This window comes from Gallinula chloropus (assembly GCF_964237585.1).
Source record: "Gallinula chloropus genome assembly, chromosome: 8".
In the NCBI taxonomy this organism is placed as follows: domain Eukaryota; kingdom Metazoa; phylum Chordata; class Aves; order Gruiformes; family Rallidae; genus Gallinula; species Gallinula chloropus.
In genome coordinates this window covers 22,067,797-22,085,309 of record NC_140093.1, presented here as the reverse complement: position 1 = coordinate 22,085,309, position 17,513 = coordinate 22,067,797, and the positions used below count along the sequence as shown (strand labels likewise).

The window sequence follows — 17,513 nt, the reverse complement described above, 5'->3', positions numbered from 1 at the left end:
CAACCCGGAATGCTGCTGGAGGAAGTATCCCGGACAGTTTCCCATTAGAAATTCGCAGAGAAATCATTGTCTCTCTCTCTTTTATGATTTTTTTTTTCCTTTTCTTCTTTCTCTTCGTCGTCTTTCTTATCTTTTTTTTTTCCTTTTTTTTTTTTTTTGTCGCTATTCCAGACGTGGCTGTTAAACTCAAGTATCTGATGCAACGTGAAAGGAGGCCCGCCTCTCTTATCAAATTTCTTGTATTAAAGTGAACTTCGCAGAAAAAGGTCAGTTTCAAAACCTGTGAACTTCCCAGCTGCGCGTCTAAGTTCCTCTAATTCTTTTAAATAAGTATATATCTCCCCTCAGTTTCTCCTCTCCCTCGTCTGTCTGGAGGGAAGCGGGGGGGGAACCCTCCCCCCCTCCACTTTTTTATTATTATTATTTAAAAAAAAAAAAAAAAGCAAACCCGAACAAAAAACACCAACGAAACCACACAAAAAGCGAGCGAGCCCGGTCACAGCCCCAGGGCGGCGGCGTGTTTCTTGGCCTTCAGGCGGAGGTCGGCGATGCTGGAGTTCTTGCTGGTGGTCTTGGCGGCGGCGGCGGCGGCCACCACGGAGGCGGCGGAGGCGGACTCGGCCAGGGTGGCCAGCGGCAGCCCGAAGGGGGGAGCGGGGAACATCATGTAGGGTGCGTGGGCCAGGTGCGGGTGGAGGTGGTGGTGAGCGTGGGCCACGGCGCTGTCCAGCTGCAGCTGCGCCTGAACCTGGGGGGGGGGAGGTGGGGGGGGGGGGGTTGGGGAGAGAGGCGGTGCGTGGCAGTGACCCACCCGCGCGCCGTGCGGGGACCCCCCCCCCACCCTCCCACCCTCCCCACACCCCCCCCCTCCGCGTCCCGCCGCCCACTTGCCTGCTGGAAGGGCATCCGCAGCGCGCCCACGTTCACGTACGGGGCCACCCGGCAGGCTTCGAACTGGCTGGCGGCGCCGATCAGCACCCCTGCGGGAGGCAGGCCGGGCGGTCAGCGCGGAGAGACACCCCCCCCACACACACACAGACACACACAGCCCCCTCCCACGCGTGTCCGACCCACCCACGGCACTCCGCATCACACGCATCCCCCACACACCCCCCTTCCCCGCACCTTTGTGGAGTTGGTTTTCTTGCTTTCGGCATTTGGCTCTTCGGTTCTGGAACCAGACCTGCGGGGAGAGAGGGACGGCGTGGGGACACATACGAGCTGCTGCCGCGGGGAGGACGCGAAGCGCAACATAAATAAATAACTAAATATAACACACCCCCCCCCCCCCCCCAATAGTTATTAAAACCTCACCGACAATCAAACAAAACGAAACAAAAGGGGCAAACAAAGAAACCCGGTGGCGGCACGGGCTGGGCTCCCTCCTCCCGGGGCAGCCCCCACTCCTGAGCCCCGAAAGGTGAAGGGAAAAAATACACAACACAACAAACCAAAATAAGATTAAAACTCTCCAGAAAAAATCGACATTAGCGGAGTGCTCGATCCAGAGAAATTACTTTCTGAGCCCCGGTTTCGTCTTTCCCCGGCAAGGTCCCAAAAGACCTAAATCTCCCCCTGATATCCAATACTAACTGGCGATAATGGGCTCGGGTGCTCGCACCGCCAGGCCTGAGAAGATCGTGCTCATTAATAAATAAATTAATTGGCTCTATCTTCAAGAAAAACTAAACAGCGAAGAGTTTAAGGACTCACTTTTTTTTGGGGGGGGGGGGGGAGGAATAAGAGGGGGTAATTATTGCCATGAAAGCTTCGCTACAAAGAAGTTTACAATTTCCCTGTTCTGCGCAGTGGAGTGTAGCACAGAAGCGGAATAATTGTCTCATTATCATGATAATCTAATTTGCTTCCAGAGAAAAGGCTGCGCGATAGACAAGAACATGCTTTTAACATTGGAAATGCAGTTGTTGAAATAAATTCCCAGAATAAAAGTTGTGGGAGGGAGGGAAGAAGGGAGAGCGCTTCTCAAACCGTTCCTGTTTAAAGGCAGACCTCCGCGCCGCGTCTCAGAAGCCACATCCACCCAGCAGCCCTTTCCCCACTGCCAAAAAACCCCAAAATAAACATAAAATATTTTTTAAAATTCTTTTTTGAGGTTTTAGTCGAAAAGACAAATATAAATGCGGTTTCTCCCCCCTCCCCGCCCTGTCATTTACTTCAGCCAAGCAAAAACCTGCCCAACATCCACGTTCGCCCTCAGCCTCCCGTGGAAACGCGCATCCCCTCATTTACAAATTAGCGCAGATGCGAGGCAAAAATAAAATAAAATAAAATAAGAAATTATTGCCGAGCGTTTTCCGGAACGATTTAAAGGGAACGGCTTTAATCTATGTAAATCTCCCCAAGTTATTATGCACCCTTGCGATTTGGCAGAATGGGAGCGCGGATTATGCGCCGCCGCCGCCGGTTCTTTGTGGAGCGAACAGCCAGCAGAAGGAAGCACCTCCCTGCTACATTTTTCCCTAGCCAAGTTGAAACCCTGCAACTTTCTTTGCTCTGGTTTTGTTAGGATTTTGCTGGGCGTAAATAAAGCGGCCGCCTCGGTGGGATAAAATACCCACCCCAACCCCACAAAACACAACAAAAAGGGGGAGCGGGAAAACGGTCTCATTTTTTTTTGCGGGGGGACACAGGCTGCGATGACAAAAAGCTGCTGATTCTGACTTTTTTTCGGTTCAAACGTGAGCGCTCTGGTTCTGTCCTTACCCTATTACAAGATGCAGGGAAACCCCACAAGGATTGTGCGCATAGTTCGGTGCAGATGGCGGCCTGCGAGCACAAAGATTGAGGGGGAGTATCTGTTACAGCAATACTTTTAACAGCTGCAGATGTTAGGGGCCTAAAACTACTCCATGTGTTCAAACAAATAATGACCATCATTTTCTCTTCTTTTATTATCAGAACGGAAATACACCGGAGCAGCTACATTTGTTCTCGTTTGAGGAGTTACCTTCCTCCCCAGCCGGGAGAAGCCCCGGACCCTTCCTCAACCCTTCATCTCATCCCGACGAAAAACTCTCACGAACCAGCCCGTGAAACGATTTTTGGGAAGAAAAGAAAAACCCGACCAAACAAAAACCAGCCGACCAAACAAAACAACAACCAACTTCGGGAGGGCAGCCCGAGGTTAAAGGCGCAGGTTAAATCAAAGCGAGCTGTGGCTTCTCGGTGCGGGAGGACGCTTAAAATAGCCTGGGCTCATCCCAGACTTTTGTATTTCATAAACCCGAACAAAGCACTTCCCTCGGTTTGCGTGGCGCTTCCCTCAAGATTAAAGAATCACGACGAGAAAAACGAACTGTAGTTTTTTTCCTTTTCTTTTTCTCCCCCCTCTCCGCCCCCCCCCCCCCTTCTTTATTTCTCCCCCTTTTTCTTTAGCACTTTGCGGTTCCTAATTTAGTCCACGAGCGCGATATCTATAAAGTTAATTGACCCGCCCGGCCGGTGAGCCCCGCGCCGGGAGCATCCCGGAGAGAGACCGCAGCCCACCGCCACCAAAACAGCCGCGGGAGCTCTCGCTGAGGCAGGGATAAAATAAACGCGGAGACTAAATTAAACGCCAAAGAGCGAGGGATTCACAAGGAGCCCAAACCACAGGAAAGCCTGGGGAGGTGGTTTTACAGCTTTGTCAGTGCGATGGGGCGCGGGGAGCTTCCCTCATCTCCCCGACGGCCCGCAGCAGGAGCGGCGGGGATGGGGCATGGCCGGTCTCACCGAGCGGGCCCCTTCCACCGTGCAGGCACCCACCGCAGCCCCGGGGCCGGCCGCGGCTTGGCTACCTGCACCCTGGCCTCGGACAGCCCCAGCCTCTGGCTCAGCTCCTCCCGCATGAAGGCGTCCGGGTAGTGGGTCTCGTCGAAAAGCCTTTCCAGCTCGTTCAGCTGCTCCAGGGTGAAATTCGTCCGGCTCCTCCTCTGCTTGATTTTCGTCTGCCCTTCGTCTTCCATTGCTTTCGCATCCTCTTTGCGGTCCTTCAGCTCTGGGGAGACTGGGTACGACACAGGCAGTCAGACAGGCGGGGCGGCCGGGACGGGGGGGACCGCGGGCCCGGGGAGGGGTAGGGGGTGCCAGGGTGCCGGCACCGGGTGGGGGAGGCGGCTGGGACGCTAGAGCTCGTTGTCCCCGGCTCGGTCAGCCCGCTCGGGAGGGGTTCCTCCCGTTGCAGGGCAGGTGGGGGCCGGCCCGCCGCTCCCCTCCGCGACGCGGGAGCCCGCGGAGCCCGGCAGCCGGGGGAACCGGGCAGGACGCCCCTTCGCCGGCGATGGGGCAGCCGGGAACGGGGCCTGATCGCCCGGGCCGCGCTAGGCCCGCCTCGGCCGCTGCCTTTCCGGGCTCCGCCACTCGGCTCCGGTAGCCGCTGGCGGCGGGGAGCGGGGCCCGGCGGGCCGCATCCCGCACCCCAGCCGCCGCCCGAAGGGTCCGCGCCGAACCCACCGCACCGGCCCGCGGGAGGTCCCGGCCCCGGCCCCGCTGCCCGCCCCGGGGGAAGCGCTGCAACAGGTCCCCAGTGCGCTCCGCCGATCACCGCGGCCCCTCCGCGCCCCGCGGCCGAGCCCGCTCCCTCCCGCGGATTTTGTTTTCGTTGTTTAATTTTTCTCCCAGCGACGCTCCCTGGGCCGGACCGCGGGGGGCCCTGCGCAGATCCCCGGCGGGACCTGCGCGCCCCGGAGCTGCCCGCCCGGCCCTGCCCGGGCTGCCGGCTCCCCCCGCGCCCCGCTCGTTAGCTCAGATTTGTTCATTAGCCCTTTCCAGGGATGCTCCCGGCCGCGCCGCGCTCCGCCGAGAACATTTGTCCGAACAAAAGGGCGGCAGTGATCCGCGGGTCCCCGCGCAGCAATGGGGACATGCCCTGCCACGCTGGAGGGTGCGGAGCCCGCGCTGCTGCTCCGCCGGTGCAGCCCGGCTGCCTTCCCGAGAACGGCAAGCGGTCCCGGTACCGTCACCGCGGCCATCGCCCCGGCGCGGAAGACGCGCGGAGGAACAAACACGGGGCTTTTCTGTCTGGGCCGGGAACGCGGAACCGCACGGCGCGGAGCCGGGGATGAGCCCGGCCCCACGCGTGTCCGCTCAGCCGAGATCCGCGGGAGAACGAACGGGCCCGCGTGTCCGGGCTTTCGTTGTCAGCGCGGCTTCCCGCGGGATGCTGAGCGGGAGCAGACCGCATTATGAGCAAGTTAAATGCTTGTTTCGGTATTTTAACGCAAACTTCGAGGCTGGGCGCGTATTTCCCGTGGTTGGGAAAACACGGGCAGCCGCCCCTTAACGCCCATCGCAGCCTCCCCGCGGGCGCTGCCGCCGCCGAGCCCCTTGCACCCGCGGCCGCGGTCCGCTCTCTCCCGGTGCGCGGCCATCGCCCCCCGCTCCCGCCTCCGTTCCGCGCGTACCGACCCCGACGGGAGGGGTAAGGAAGGGAAGGGGAAAGGGAAGAAGGGGGAAGCCCCCGGTGCCGCCGTTACCGTCGCTGAGCTTGGGGGTGGCCGCCTCGGCGGCTCTCTCGGTGGCGACGGCGGCGTCGGGCTCCCGCGGCGGGGACCGCCCGCCGCCCGCCCGCGCCGCGGGGCTGCCCGCCTCGTCGCGGCCCGGTTCCGCCGCGGTTCCGCCGGTCTCCCGCGGTCCGCCGCCGCGCAGGGGCCCGCTCTCCAGCACCTCGCGGTAGGTGATGAGCTCCTTCTTCTCTTTCGCTTTGGGATCAAACGACTTGGAGACAAACGCCGTCAGCTCCTCCATGGCCGCGGCTCAGGGGCGCGCTGCCCCGGCTCCCCGGGCGGGCATCCACGGGGCGGGGTGGCGGCGGCGCCCCGGGCCGTGCCGAGAGGAGCCGTGCCGAGCCCAGCCGTGCCGCCCGACGTGCAGGGCTCTCGGGGTCTGATAGTGACGCCGCGATTGAAGTGGCACTATTTATACTTTGCAAAGCCTGCCCCTTGTTCCCGGCGAATTACCTCCCCTCGGAGCTCTGAATGGACCCCTTCTCCGCCGCCCGGCCGCGCCGCCCGCCGCGGGGCACTGCGGCCAGGGCGCCGCCGGCCCGCCCGCCGAGCGCTGCGCCCTAATTAATTTAATTAGGCGCGGGCCCGTGCGCGAGGTCCCGGGCGAGCGCAGCGCGGGAGAGGGGCCGGAGCTGCGGGGGAGTGGCCAAGGCGGGGAGGCGGACGGGGGGGCTGGAGGAGAAGGAGGAGGAGGATGAGGTGTGTGTGGGGGGGTGCGCGCAGGCTCCGCGCCCGCGTACCGCCCCGCGGGGGGTCGGGTCGGGGCGGCCCCGGCGGGATGCGGGGAGGGGGTGGTGAGGAGCCGGCTCCGCGCAGCCCCGCGGGGCAGAGGCGACGGGCGCTTCCCCGCCGGGAGCCCGCCCGGTACTCGGCGCAGCGCCGCGGGGCCGTGGAACCGTCCCCGGGCGAGCAGCGGGGGGAGGCGGAAAAGTTCCTTCGTGGACGCCCAAATCCACCAAATAAATTACCGGCTAATTGACAGTGACAAATACAGCCGTATCATTAACGGTTTCTCATACTCGAATCCAGGCATCAGATTAGAGCGAATTACGCTATTTATTGCTAATATTGTTTTTCCTTTGTTGCTTAAATCCCATTAAGAGAGTTCTCCGGTTGGCAGAAGTCGTCTCTTTTACACCTTTGCTAGAATTCTAATAAATTATTCAAAATTGTTTAACTCTTGCTTATGTATCGATTTTTCATTTGACCTTTGCGAAGATGACTTTACACAAAAGAGCGTTTATTTACTCGCGCAGGTTCGGTATCGAGGGTGGAATTAGCATTTCTTCAGATCCAATTATACACGCCTGGCCCGCGATGGGCAACGACGGACTGGTCCTCCGTTTCAGGCAGCGCAGCGGGACCCGCCGCCGGTGAACCGGTCCCGCTTGTCCCCGCTCCGCCCCGGGTGGCGTTATCGGTACCGGGGGGGAGCGAGAGGATCGGGCACCGGGGTCCCGACGGGAACAGGCGGTCTGCCTGCGGGGAAGATGATCGTCAGCGGCTGTTCCATCCCCGCGTTTCGTTTGCCCTCACGCAGCACTTCGCGGTCCCCGTGGCGGGGAGCGGCGTGCTGGGAAACTCGCGTTAAAACTAAACGAATTCGGCAAAAGCCAGAATTAAGCGTGGCGGTGACATCGTTTCGTGGCGTTTCTCGATGAGTTTCGAGGCTGAGCTCGGCTCGGAGGGTCACGGCCCGGGACGTGCTCGCCCGGCTCTCGCTTCCCCGGGGCCACAGCCCGGCCCCGGTGCGGTGCCCACGCCGCGCGGGGAGCGCTGCCCCTTCGGGGCGGTTGCCAGTGCCGGGAAACACCGCGACCCTCTTTAATCGCTTGTGGGCCAAACGAGCCCCCGGCCCCGCGCCCCTCGCTGCCGCAGGGCCCGTCACCCCACGGGGGATGGGGGGGGGGCCGGACCGCGGCGTGCCGCGGCAATGCGCCGGTAAGTCTTCGCGGTTCTCCCGCCGCGGCCGGTGCAGGCCGCGTACCGTGGGCTGCTGCAGCCACCCATGGGCAGCGGGGACCCCGGGACTGGCCGCTCGACCGCCGCTGCCCATCATGCGTGGCGTGGGGGCTCGCCCCGCCGGGGCGGCGAGCGCGTCCGCATCGATTCCTCGGCGCTCGGCGGCGCTGCCTGGCCGCCTGGATGAGCTCGGCGGTGGTTTGCCGCTGCCTGCCCGCCGCCCAGGAAGGCGCTGAGCTCAAACCGGCGGCCGCGGCCCGGCGGCGTCTTCGCTCCTGCGGCCTGTCCCGGCTCGGCCGCTCCGCCGCTCAGGTAACGCGGCGGGGCTCGGCGGCGGGCCCGCTCCCGCCAGGGACGGGGCGGGATGCCGCGGGCGGCCTCCGCGGGGCCGGGCGAGGCTCGCGGCCTGCTGCGCTCCCCAGGGCCGCGGCGGCACCCGGTCGCGGAGCAGGGTCGGGGTGGGGCGGGGGTGGAGCGGGGCCGGTCCGGTCCCGTCCCGGTCCGGTCTCGGCCCGTGTTGCTGTGGTGATGCCGAGGGCGGCCCCGGGGGGCTGCTGCAGCGGTTCGGCCGGCTCGGGTCGTGGCGGGGCCCCGGCACGGGCCGTGGCTGGGCTCCAGCCGGGCTGCGGGGCTCGGCCGCCGGGTCCTGCGCCTTGGGCAGCCTGCGGGTCGTTTCCTCGCCCGCTCCGGTGCCGGGGGTCCCGCCGGCGCTGGCGCCGGGCTCGGCTTGGCGGCGGCCTGGCGCTGCCGTGCCCTGGGGGCGCCGTACCCGGCTGCGGAGCGGGGAGGCGGGTGTGTGTCCGTCGTTCGGTACCGAGCGGGAGCCGGGAGCGGCGGTGCCGAGGCTGAGCAGCCGGATGGAGCGCAGAGCGCAGCCCCGGGCTGTGTTTGTCCTCACTCCGCTGGGTTCGCAGCTGGCGTGGAGCGGCAGGAACCGCTGCGGGCCCGGGCTTCTTCCACACCGTTCGGCTGCCCGCCCCGCGGTAACGGGCCCGGAGCTCGCAGCACCTGGGGGATGGTGCTGTCCCGGGCCTGCCCGCGGAGCCTGCTTGGTGGCTTGATGCTGGGGCGCTAAGGGGAAACTATTAACCTAGAGTCGTACTGCCCCAGCTCTTGCCCGAGGGAGCATGGGTGGGGAAGCTGTACGTTTGGTTTGCTGTGCGTCTGATGCTTGTAGCAGCAGTGCTCTGGGGGATTTTCATTCCGCTTTTCCATTAGCTGCAGTACTGGGTGCTACATTTTCAGCTGTGGCTGAAACTGTTATTGAACAGCTTTTCTGTTCTGATGACCTGAGACAAATCTTACTTAGGCATGTTGTTGTTACTGGTTTAGGCTGATCCTGTGTCCTGGGAGTGAGGAAAGTGCCTGGAACTTGATTTGGAGGAAACACCAAAAGCAGCATCATGAATTTCACATTAAACTTGTGATCAGCAGAGTTTTTCTGGAAGCTGGTTACTTGGGAGAAACGCTGATATTAATGGGTGTCCATAGTGGGCTCACGTGGGTTGATCTAAAATGGGAAGGTTCGTAGCTCTGGTTGCCTTCAAGTGTGGACAATGTAGTTCTGTGGTGGAAAGGCAGCATGTTGGATTAGGAACGTCTGAGCAAAAGATGCCATGTGGAGGTGGCCTCTTAGCAGGATGGCATCATACTCAGGTTTGAGGTATCAGTTCCTGTCTCCACTTTACTGGTGTCCTGGATGACTGTAAGCATGTGATAACTCCTTGAGCCTAGCATTTTCCACCTTTAACATTGAAATCTAAAGATTTGAAGCTGAGTTAAGGAGTACTGTTGATATAAATCGTTCATTCATGATTTTGAAGTGAGGCAAGCTTTCTTTTGAGTTCAAAAGTAATGATTTAGAAAAATACTGTTGATGTAATTGTTGAGGATGACATGCTTCATGTAACCAGAAGATGACATTGTGGTGTGTTTGGTGTCTGTGGATTCTCACTCCTGTGGGAGAGATTGTAAGAAAGTAACTGAATTCCCAGTCTTCTCCAATCTCTAGGCATTCTTCTGAGGTACCCAGCTACGGCAGTGCTCCTGGTAGATTGATTCAGATGTTCCTCCTGTAATGATCTGGAAACTTAGCTACAGGATAGAGGCACTGCTGGATAAGCATGTAAAATCAGCAACAGTGATTCAGGTTGCTGCCCTGATAAGAACAGCCACCTTACAGTCTCTTCTGATCAAATCCCTTCCTCTACTGAGGGCAGCTTTCAGAATTGTTTCTGTGTAAATACTGTCTGGATGGAGGTAGATACAAAGGCAAGTCTTTGATCTGTACAGATAGAAGCTGTCAGAGAAGGGCTCCTAACCTGTGTCTGTGGTTTCCCTCTTTTTGGGAACAGAATTGCCATGACTAACCCTCTGACTCCTGCTTGTCAGCTAGCCAGTATGTTTGTCAAGGGCTTACAGTCAGTTTTGCTTCAGCTAGCCTTGTTTCCTGGCTGAAGCTCAAGTAGCATCTTGTCCTGACTTGTTGATTCTTTCCTGCAGATGGGCTGGTAGAGTTCAGCAGGGAAGAATGGGATGTTGAGGTGGTCGCAGTGTGTTTTCCCTTGGTTGTGATTTCTAATTGCTTATAATTTCTTAAGGGAGCTTGTTTGTAGAGATGCTACATGAACAGTGCAGGTGGTTAGTGGCTGTTGCGAGTCAGTTATCACCAAAGTGTCTCAGTAACGAACAGACATAAAGCGTTTGGATTTGATGCTGAGCAAATGTGGAGGTTGATTTGCCTTCATCACTTCTGGCTGATGATGGTAGCCAGAGATGTCTCTGGAACAAGGCTGAGCAGGGTCAGGTCAATGAGTGTGTGCTCCTTCAGGTGAACCCTACTCCCTTTGAATAGCTTTTTCTGCCTGTTTCCCATGTCAGCTGTTTTCTTTACATTTTTGCATACAGGGTGGGAGGTTACTTAGGGGTTTACAGCACTGTTTGTAACTGCTGGATGTAAATAGTTGGTTTGAAATTTCCAGTTTCCAATGTTGGTGTTTCTCTTAACAAAACTGGTGTGTGAGTGTGCAGTCTGTTCCTGCTTCAACCCAAGTGTTGGCAGCATCAGGTTTCAGAAATAAGACTTAAACAAAAGGCCAGAAGATGTGTCCAGAATGGGGACTTAAAATCTATCTGGTCCAGCTGTTAGTCTACTGAAAAGCTGTTAATTTTCAGACAAATTGCAAGCCTTCAAAATGTTGAAGTTCAGTGATGTTCACCAGAGCCTTCAGAATCCATTAGCTGATTAATGAGATGATGTTATGTTCCAGCCCAGGCTTCAGTGTGAGTTTCCATGCAGCTGCTGTGGGTCCTCCTATCTTGAGGCAGCATCTTCTGAATCACAGTGTTCCCTTGCTGATTGATCAGTCCTGAAGGCTGAAGTGAGTGGGGGGCTGTGCTCAGGGTGGTTGAGACCCACGCAGGGGGAAGGTTGGGGCTGGGTAATGGAAAAGAATGAGCCTCACTGATGTGATAGACAGGAGACTGTTGCCCCATGAATGCCTGGGATGTAACCCAGGTTCTAAGTTCATCTGAAACAGCTCATTTACTGTTGTTGGTGCTTGTTCATATGCCTTTCCCTCCTCCTCTTGCTCCTCTCAGTATTGCTCCATAGTCAGGATAAAACCTGCTTCCACCCTTTGTGCCTCGCCAGGCACTGAGAGCTGCATCTCCCACCGTGTCGGTGCGTAGAGGGGCTGGCAGAAGCGTATCCCCTGTTGCTGATCCATACAGCTTAACTGTTCTGCTTGAGAAGTAAGGGTGAGGAGCCTTAACAGTGCCATTCTCCATGGCTGTGATGAGGGAGAATTCTCTTTCATCGCTCCTTTAACTCCATGGTACAGGGTTTTGTGGTGATCTACAGATCATGTATGGAAACAGCCTGGTAAGAACACCCCATGAGGTTTGGTGTATGATGCCATGAAATTAGTCTTAACTTTTTCTCTTTGTCTTTTCTCCCCCACACATACCTGTTGTTTTGCTAATTGAAGTTTCCTAAGTGATCTTAGTTCCCCTTTGCCATCTGTAGGTACTGTTACACAGCCCTGTTTGTGGCATTGGTACGTGGACCACTCCTGACCCACCAGAATGATGCTTCCACTGGTGTGGTCAGTCAGGGCTGGGCACCCTTTTCCCAGATCTGCTCAGGAGTATGGAGGGAGCAGGCAGTAGTTGGGGAGAACACTACCAAGTCTTGATAACTGACTGCTCTCAAGTTCTGTGTTTATATGAGATGCCTTCACAGGAAAATGTGTATCATGTACCAGAAGGTTGGTTTGAAGAGCCGGGTGAAAGGTCGTGCCCGTTGGACATGTTTGTGTGTTTCCTGTGTGCTTGCAGAATAGTGGTGTAGGAGGTGGCTGCTAGGGCTCAGCTGCACAGATCGTTCCAGGATCAACAGTCTGCTTGTGGCAACCTCTTTTATTTTCCAGTAGACCTGTGGAATGTGTGGGCTGTCACTCCCCCATCCCACCTGCCTTTGTGCCGCAGCTCATCCGCAGTAAAGCCTGAGCTCCTGAGGCTCAAGTGTGCGCACGGGTGCTGTGGGGCTTGCCTTGTAACAGGCAAGGGCTGTAACACGTCCTTCTTTGGGCCTGAAGACACAAAATTGAGATTTATATAATAAGTTTGTCTAGTTTTATATGCTGCCTAATCCAGTTATAGGTCTGAACAGGGAAAAAGGCTGATGGCAAAGAAAGGAAGTTAAACAACAGACAATATATATGTTGAAGTGTAATGTTCTGGCTCATAATGATATCCACATCGAGTGGCAAGTATCTCAGCAGAAATGTCTCTTGTACTCCTTGTTTCTCTGGTCTCCTACATTAATCTTGCTGTCACGAGCTTGTCTGTGAGCTTTTAACTTGAAATCTGTGTGCTGTACTTCCATCTTTCTGAGCAGTTTCGCTTTTTTTAAGTTTAAGAATCAAGCTCATGTTCATTTGAAGATCTCTATCAGTGTATATATATATGAAGAGCTTTATTTTACTGCTCAGTAACTGGTAGTAACTGGTAGTGCCTTGGAGTGCTGTAAATCTGGTGCTACAAGGGGGAAAAAAAGATAAAATGACTGCACAAGATGTGTGCTGATATAAACTGGTGTTACGCTACAGAGTGGTAAATTAAAGTGGTAGTTCCTTAAGTGAGATGAAGTAGTCTGTGAGGTACTGCCTCTGTCTTTTTCAAAACCTGCGTGGAACAGCTCTAGTAAAACAGTGGAAATAACTTCATTTAAAAGAGAAAGGACTCACATAGGAGTTCCTCCTGCTGGAATTCTGCTGGTTTAGGTGTACAGAGACTCACTGAGTTGAATATTTGACAAAGGTTTTGTTTGACTGTGCGGAAGGACCAATTCTGAAGTGCCAAGAACAGAAACTGTTGAGAAGTATGTAGAGGTATTTGCTACAGCAATGCTTAGTAGTGACTAATTTGTAGGCACTCCTGGCCGTGGGAGGGGAAGCGATAGCTCCTGGTTGCTTGCAGGAGAGCTGTCTGTGGTCCACAGAGATTTGGCTACATAGGAGTGGGTTTACATAGCTATTGTATTGATTGCAGCAGTAGGTGAATGTCAAAATCCAGCTACTGAAGGGACTGTCTTGTATTTTGCATTAAAGAACTGTTGGATAACATAGAGAATCTCTCCTTGAAGCAGACGCCGGGCCCAGGACTGGGCACTTTGCAGGAGGATGTTCCTTTGACTCTTGACTTGTGTTTGCTCCGGCTTCCTCGCTCGAGGGGTCTGGCGGTTGTTAGCTTGGGCAGCGTGGGAGGAGAGCATCTTCATTTGACAAGCAAACCTGTATCTCTGACATAGTCTTCAAATTCTGTCAGGCACAGCATCGCCTGTGTATTTACTGTGCTTTGAATGTAGCTGCCCGAGAGGCTCCCTCGGGAACCCTGCTCGCACTGCGCTGGCGTTGCAAATCCCATGCCTGCCTGGGTGTTTACACATATCGCTGGATGACTGTAGTGCAAAAAGGGTTTTAGCTCTCTTGAGGGTGAAAAATGTAGGTTTGAGAGACTTTGGGGAACTAAATATCATCTTTGGTTTTGGTTTAGTGGGGTTTTTTCCCTGAATCACGCGTTTTGGCTGAAGGGCATAATTGAAACTTGTATTTGCATGGAAACCTTTTGTGAATTTGAGCATAAATGGACCTAAAGGTGATTTTTCTCTTTCATCCTGCATCCAGTCTGTTCCCTGGAGATCATGCCCTGCTGCCTAGGTGGTGAAAGGTACACAAGTTTGTGGGTAGAAAATGGCCAAGTTCAACCTGTTGATGCTAGAAATATGAGAGCCAGAGCTATTGCAGCGCTGGTTAGAGCCTGGTGATATTGTGGCAAAATAAATCCATGATCTAGCTGTTGATAGGAATGTTAAGGAATGATGAGTACCTGTTCTCCCAGTGCAGAGGTAGCTAGGGAGCCTTGAAATAATGGTTTGTTCTTGGGCCGAGGGCTGTTACTGACTGCTGGTGCCTGGGTCTGTGCGAGGAAGGGCCTTGGGGTCACTAGAGCTGGAACAGGAAAATGATTCTACAGCACTAGGCACTTCTTGCAGCCTGAAAAGTCAAGAAATAAAGCAGTTCTTTAGTTGTGAAGCCATGAAACTCTCCTCTCAGGAGTTCCAAGTGAGGATGCTGGTCTGTGCAGCAGTGTCAGGCTTCCCCACACTCCAGATTTTGCAAATGCAGTGTCAGAGTCTCAGTATGTCCAAGTAAATGCAATCAAGAAACAGTTCTCAAGTTTAGTATTTATAGGTCTGATTTTTGAATAAAGGACTTTAAAGTTGAGTGGGTCTAAACTCTAGAACCAAAATCAACTGAAGCCTAGTTTAAGTTAATTAAAAATAACTTTAGAGATGTTTTTTCTCAATGCATTTCTCAAATTGTAGCGAGTAGGACAATTAATTGCACAATTAATTGCACAGTCTAAACCCAAGTGAAGTCCCCTCAGTAGCTGAAGGCACTAGACTGTGCTCTGTTGATTCTGTAAGCGTTGGGCATCTTCACTTGTAAGATTGAAGCTGCAGTATGGACTGCACAGCATTTTAAGTATTGGACATCAGGAGTATCTTACATGTGGCTCCTCAAATTACTGAAAAATAAGTATCTAAGGCAAAAATTTAGAAGCAAGTTAAAATATGTTCTGATAGGTTAATGATTCTATCAGTGCTTCTTTTGGAGAGGGTTCAGAGGAGGCCACAAAGAGGATTAAAGGGCTGGAGCAGCTCCCCTATGAAGAGAAGCTGAGGGAGCTGGGCTTGTTCAGCCTGGAGAAGAGAAGGCTGTGGGGGGACCTCATTGCAGCCTTCCAGTCCCTGAAGGGAGCAGAGAAACAGGAGGGGAATCGGCTTGTTAAAGGGTAGATAATGGCAGGACAGGGGGGATGGATTAAAGCTAAAGGAAGAAAGGTTTAAATTGGATACTGGGGGGAAGCTCTTTCCAGAGAGAGTGGTGAGTGACTGGATCAGGCTGCCCAGAGAGGTGGTGGATGCCCCATCCCTGGGGGTGTTCAAGGCCAGGTTGGATGGGGCCCTGGGCAACCTTGTGTAGCTCCAGGCCTGGAGGTTGGTGGCCCTGCCTGTGGCAGGGGGTTGGAGCTCTGTGATCACTGAGGTCCCTTCCAACCCAGACCAGTCTGGGATTCTATGATGTATGTTGTTTTAAATGGATGTGAAAGATTTTTTTTGCAGAAGTTTGGAACACTCATTTAATCCCATAATAAATTAATTCACATTTGCTGACAGTGTAAATGTCAAGTTACTTGGTCACATGAATTTGTTGATGCCTTCTATTTATATCTCAGTTTGGGTTTTTTAATCTTTGCATACAAACCAAACTTTCTACTCATGTGATAACTTTTAAATATGGTATAATTGTGTGTGTGTGCAGAGATATTTTATATATATATATATATAAAACGTGTATGTTAGAGCAGGGCAGTGTGGACACAAGCCTTTGTTACAGCTCAGAACTCTTGTTTTCCTACAGTTTCAAAATGGGACGTCGCTCCTCAGACACAGAAGAGGAGAACAGAAGCAGGAGGAAAAAGAAGCACCGCAGACGTTCCTCTTCAAGTAGCTCCTCAGACAGCAGGACGTACAGCCGGAAAAAGTCGGGAAGGAAGTCAAGGTCACGGTCTCGAGATCTCCAGTCGCGGTCTCATTCTTATGAGAAAAGGTGGGTTTAGAGTAATTTACACCCAGATGCAGTGGTTTATCTATTGGGTTCTTTAATAAGGAGGTGATTGTGCCCCTGTACTTGGCACTGGTGAGGCTGCACCTTGAGTGCTGCGTCCAGTTCTGGGCTCCTCACCAGAAGAAGGACATTGAGGTCCGAATCACACAGAATCACAAGGTTCGAAAAGACCTTCAGGATCATCAAGTCAAACCATTCCTGTCCTGTGCTAAACCAGATCCCTGAGCACCTCATCTCCCTGTCTGTTAAACACACCCGGGGGGGGTGACTCAGCCCCCTCCCTGGGCAGCCTGTGCCACAGCCCCACAACTCTGCCAGGGAAGAACTTTCCCTCCCATCTGAGCTGACCCTGCCCTGGGGCAGCTTGAGCCCATTGCCCCTTGTCCCATCTCCTGTCCCCTGGCTGAAGAGACCATCGGCCACCTCTCTGCACCCTCCTGTCAGGGCAGTGGAGGTGGGGAGAAGGTCTCCCCTCAGCCTCCTCTTCTCCAGGCTGAACACCCTCAGCTCCCTCAGCTGCTCCTCAGAGGATTTGCCCTCCAGCCCCTTCCCCAGCCTGGCTGCCCTTCTCTGGACTCGCTCCAGGACCTCAGTGTCCTTCTTATGCTGAGGAGCCCAGCCCAGAACTGGACCCAGCACTCGAGGTGCAGCCTCACCAATGCTGAGCAAAGGGGCACAATCCCCTCCCCAGTCCTACTGGCCACACTATTTTTTATACAAACCAGGATGCCATTGGCTTGCAAACATCCTGTTTCTTTTGTCAGAGGCCCCTTTTAGAGCCTGACCTTTTTAAGTAGCCTGGTTGTGTCTTGGGCTGACTTACAGTGATCTTGGAATCAGTTTGTTAATAAATGGAGCAGGAGAAGGTTCACTGTGTCTAGCTGTGCTGTATCTGTACTGGAAAGTGCTCCTCACTAACCCATCCTTAGCTGGCAGAAGAGTGTGTCAGCGAGGGGCAAGTTGGCTGTTGTGGGGGGTTTCTTATTTGTTTATTTCCATCCCCCCTTTCTTCTGTCCCTGCTTAGCATCTACATACAGCCCTAAGGGGACACGGCGAGATGACATGGGCTTTGATGCCAACAATATGCTGATGACATGCAGCTTTATGAATCTCTTTAGTCCAGTGCAGGCATGGCTATCTCACAGATAAAACCAGAGCTCGAAGGGAGATTAGAGCCTGGACGAAGACCAGTTGACTTAAATTGAATCCAGAAAAGTGTCTGCTTTTAGGATCTGGCTGGCACCTTTGCTTTGCCCTCAGTTTAGGGCATTTGCTCCTGGCAGTCAAGTCACTATTACACGCTGAGGTTCTGCTGGATTTATCCCTGAAGAGTCAGAAGCAGCAATCCCTAAGATTCCTCTTCATTGTTTAGCAGGAACATTGCATTCCTTTTTCAGATGAAAACCTGTTCTTTAGTAGTTCACCTGTATTGTCCTTCCCAGTTTGGACCACTGCAGCGTTGCTTGTGTGTAACACAGCACCTTTTCCCTTATGCTGGGTAAGCACGTGCTGCACTGACTTCATCCCGAATTAGAGACATGCTTCTCTGTGGTGTTGTATATTAATATTACTCAAACATAATCAAGCCCCAAGCATGGAGGTTCTCATAAGGATTGTAATTGTCACTTAATTAGCTGGCAGGGGGATGGAGAGGAATTTTTCCAAAAGGTTGAGACCTGGAAAGTATCCCTTCCACCAGGTTTTTGATTAGTTGGTTTAATTTATGTATTTAGTATGTATTCTTTCACCTTTCTCCTATGTGTATAAGAATTTATTCTTTGAATAAATGAAAGAGGGGGGGTTGGGGGGGGAAGGGAAGTACCGTTCTGACTCCCGACTGAACTCAGGAGA

The 17,513-nt window shown here is 54.4% G+C and overlaps 2 protein-coding genes across 3 annotated transcripts in view; one reads left to right on the top strand and one right to left on the bottom strand.

Moving 5' to 3' along the window:
- Positions 1 to 496: 496 nt before the first annotated feature.
- On the bottom strand, positions 497 to 5,745 carry SHOX2 (SHOX homeobox 2; the record flags this gene model as incomplete). The annotated part of the gene is made up of 5 exons (XM_084267475.1): positions 497 to 748; positions 892 to 980; positions 1,126 to 1,183; positions 3,798 to 4,006; positions 5,475 to 5,745. 5 exons carry the CDS (start codon positions 5,743 to 5,745, stop codon positions 497 to 499), a joined length of 879 nt encoding a protein of 292 aa, XP_084123601.1.
- Positions 5,746 to 7,705: 1,960 nt separating this feature from the next.
- Positions 7,706 to 17,513, top strand: part of RSRC1 (arginine and serine rich coiled-coil 1) — a gene marked incomplete at its 3' end in the record, with an annotated part of 150,754 nt that continues 140,946 nt past the window's right edge. For both annotated transcript variants that reach the window (XM_084267250.1, XM_084267249.1), the window contains exons 1-2: positions 7,706 to 7,778; positions 15,455 to 15,643. In XM_084267250.1, the coding sequence (XP_084123376.1) occupies positions 15,462 to 15,643 (182 nt within the window). In that variant the 5' untranslated portion in view covers positions 7,706 to 7,778; positions 15,455 to 15,461. The remainder of the gene's footprint in view (positions 7,779 to 15,454; positions 15,644 to 17,513) is intronic.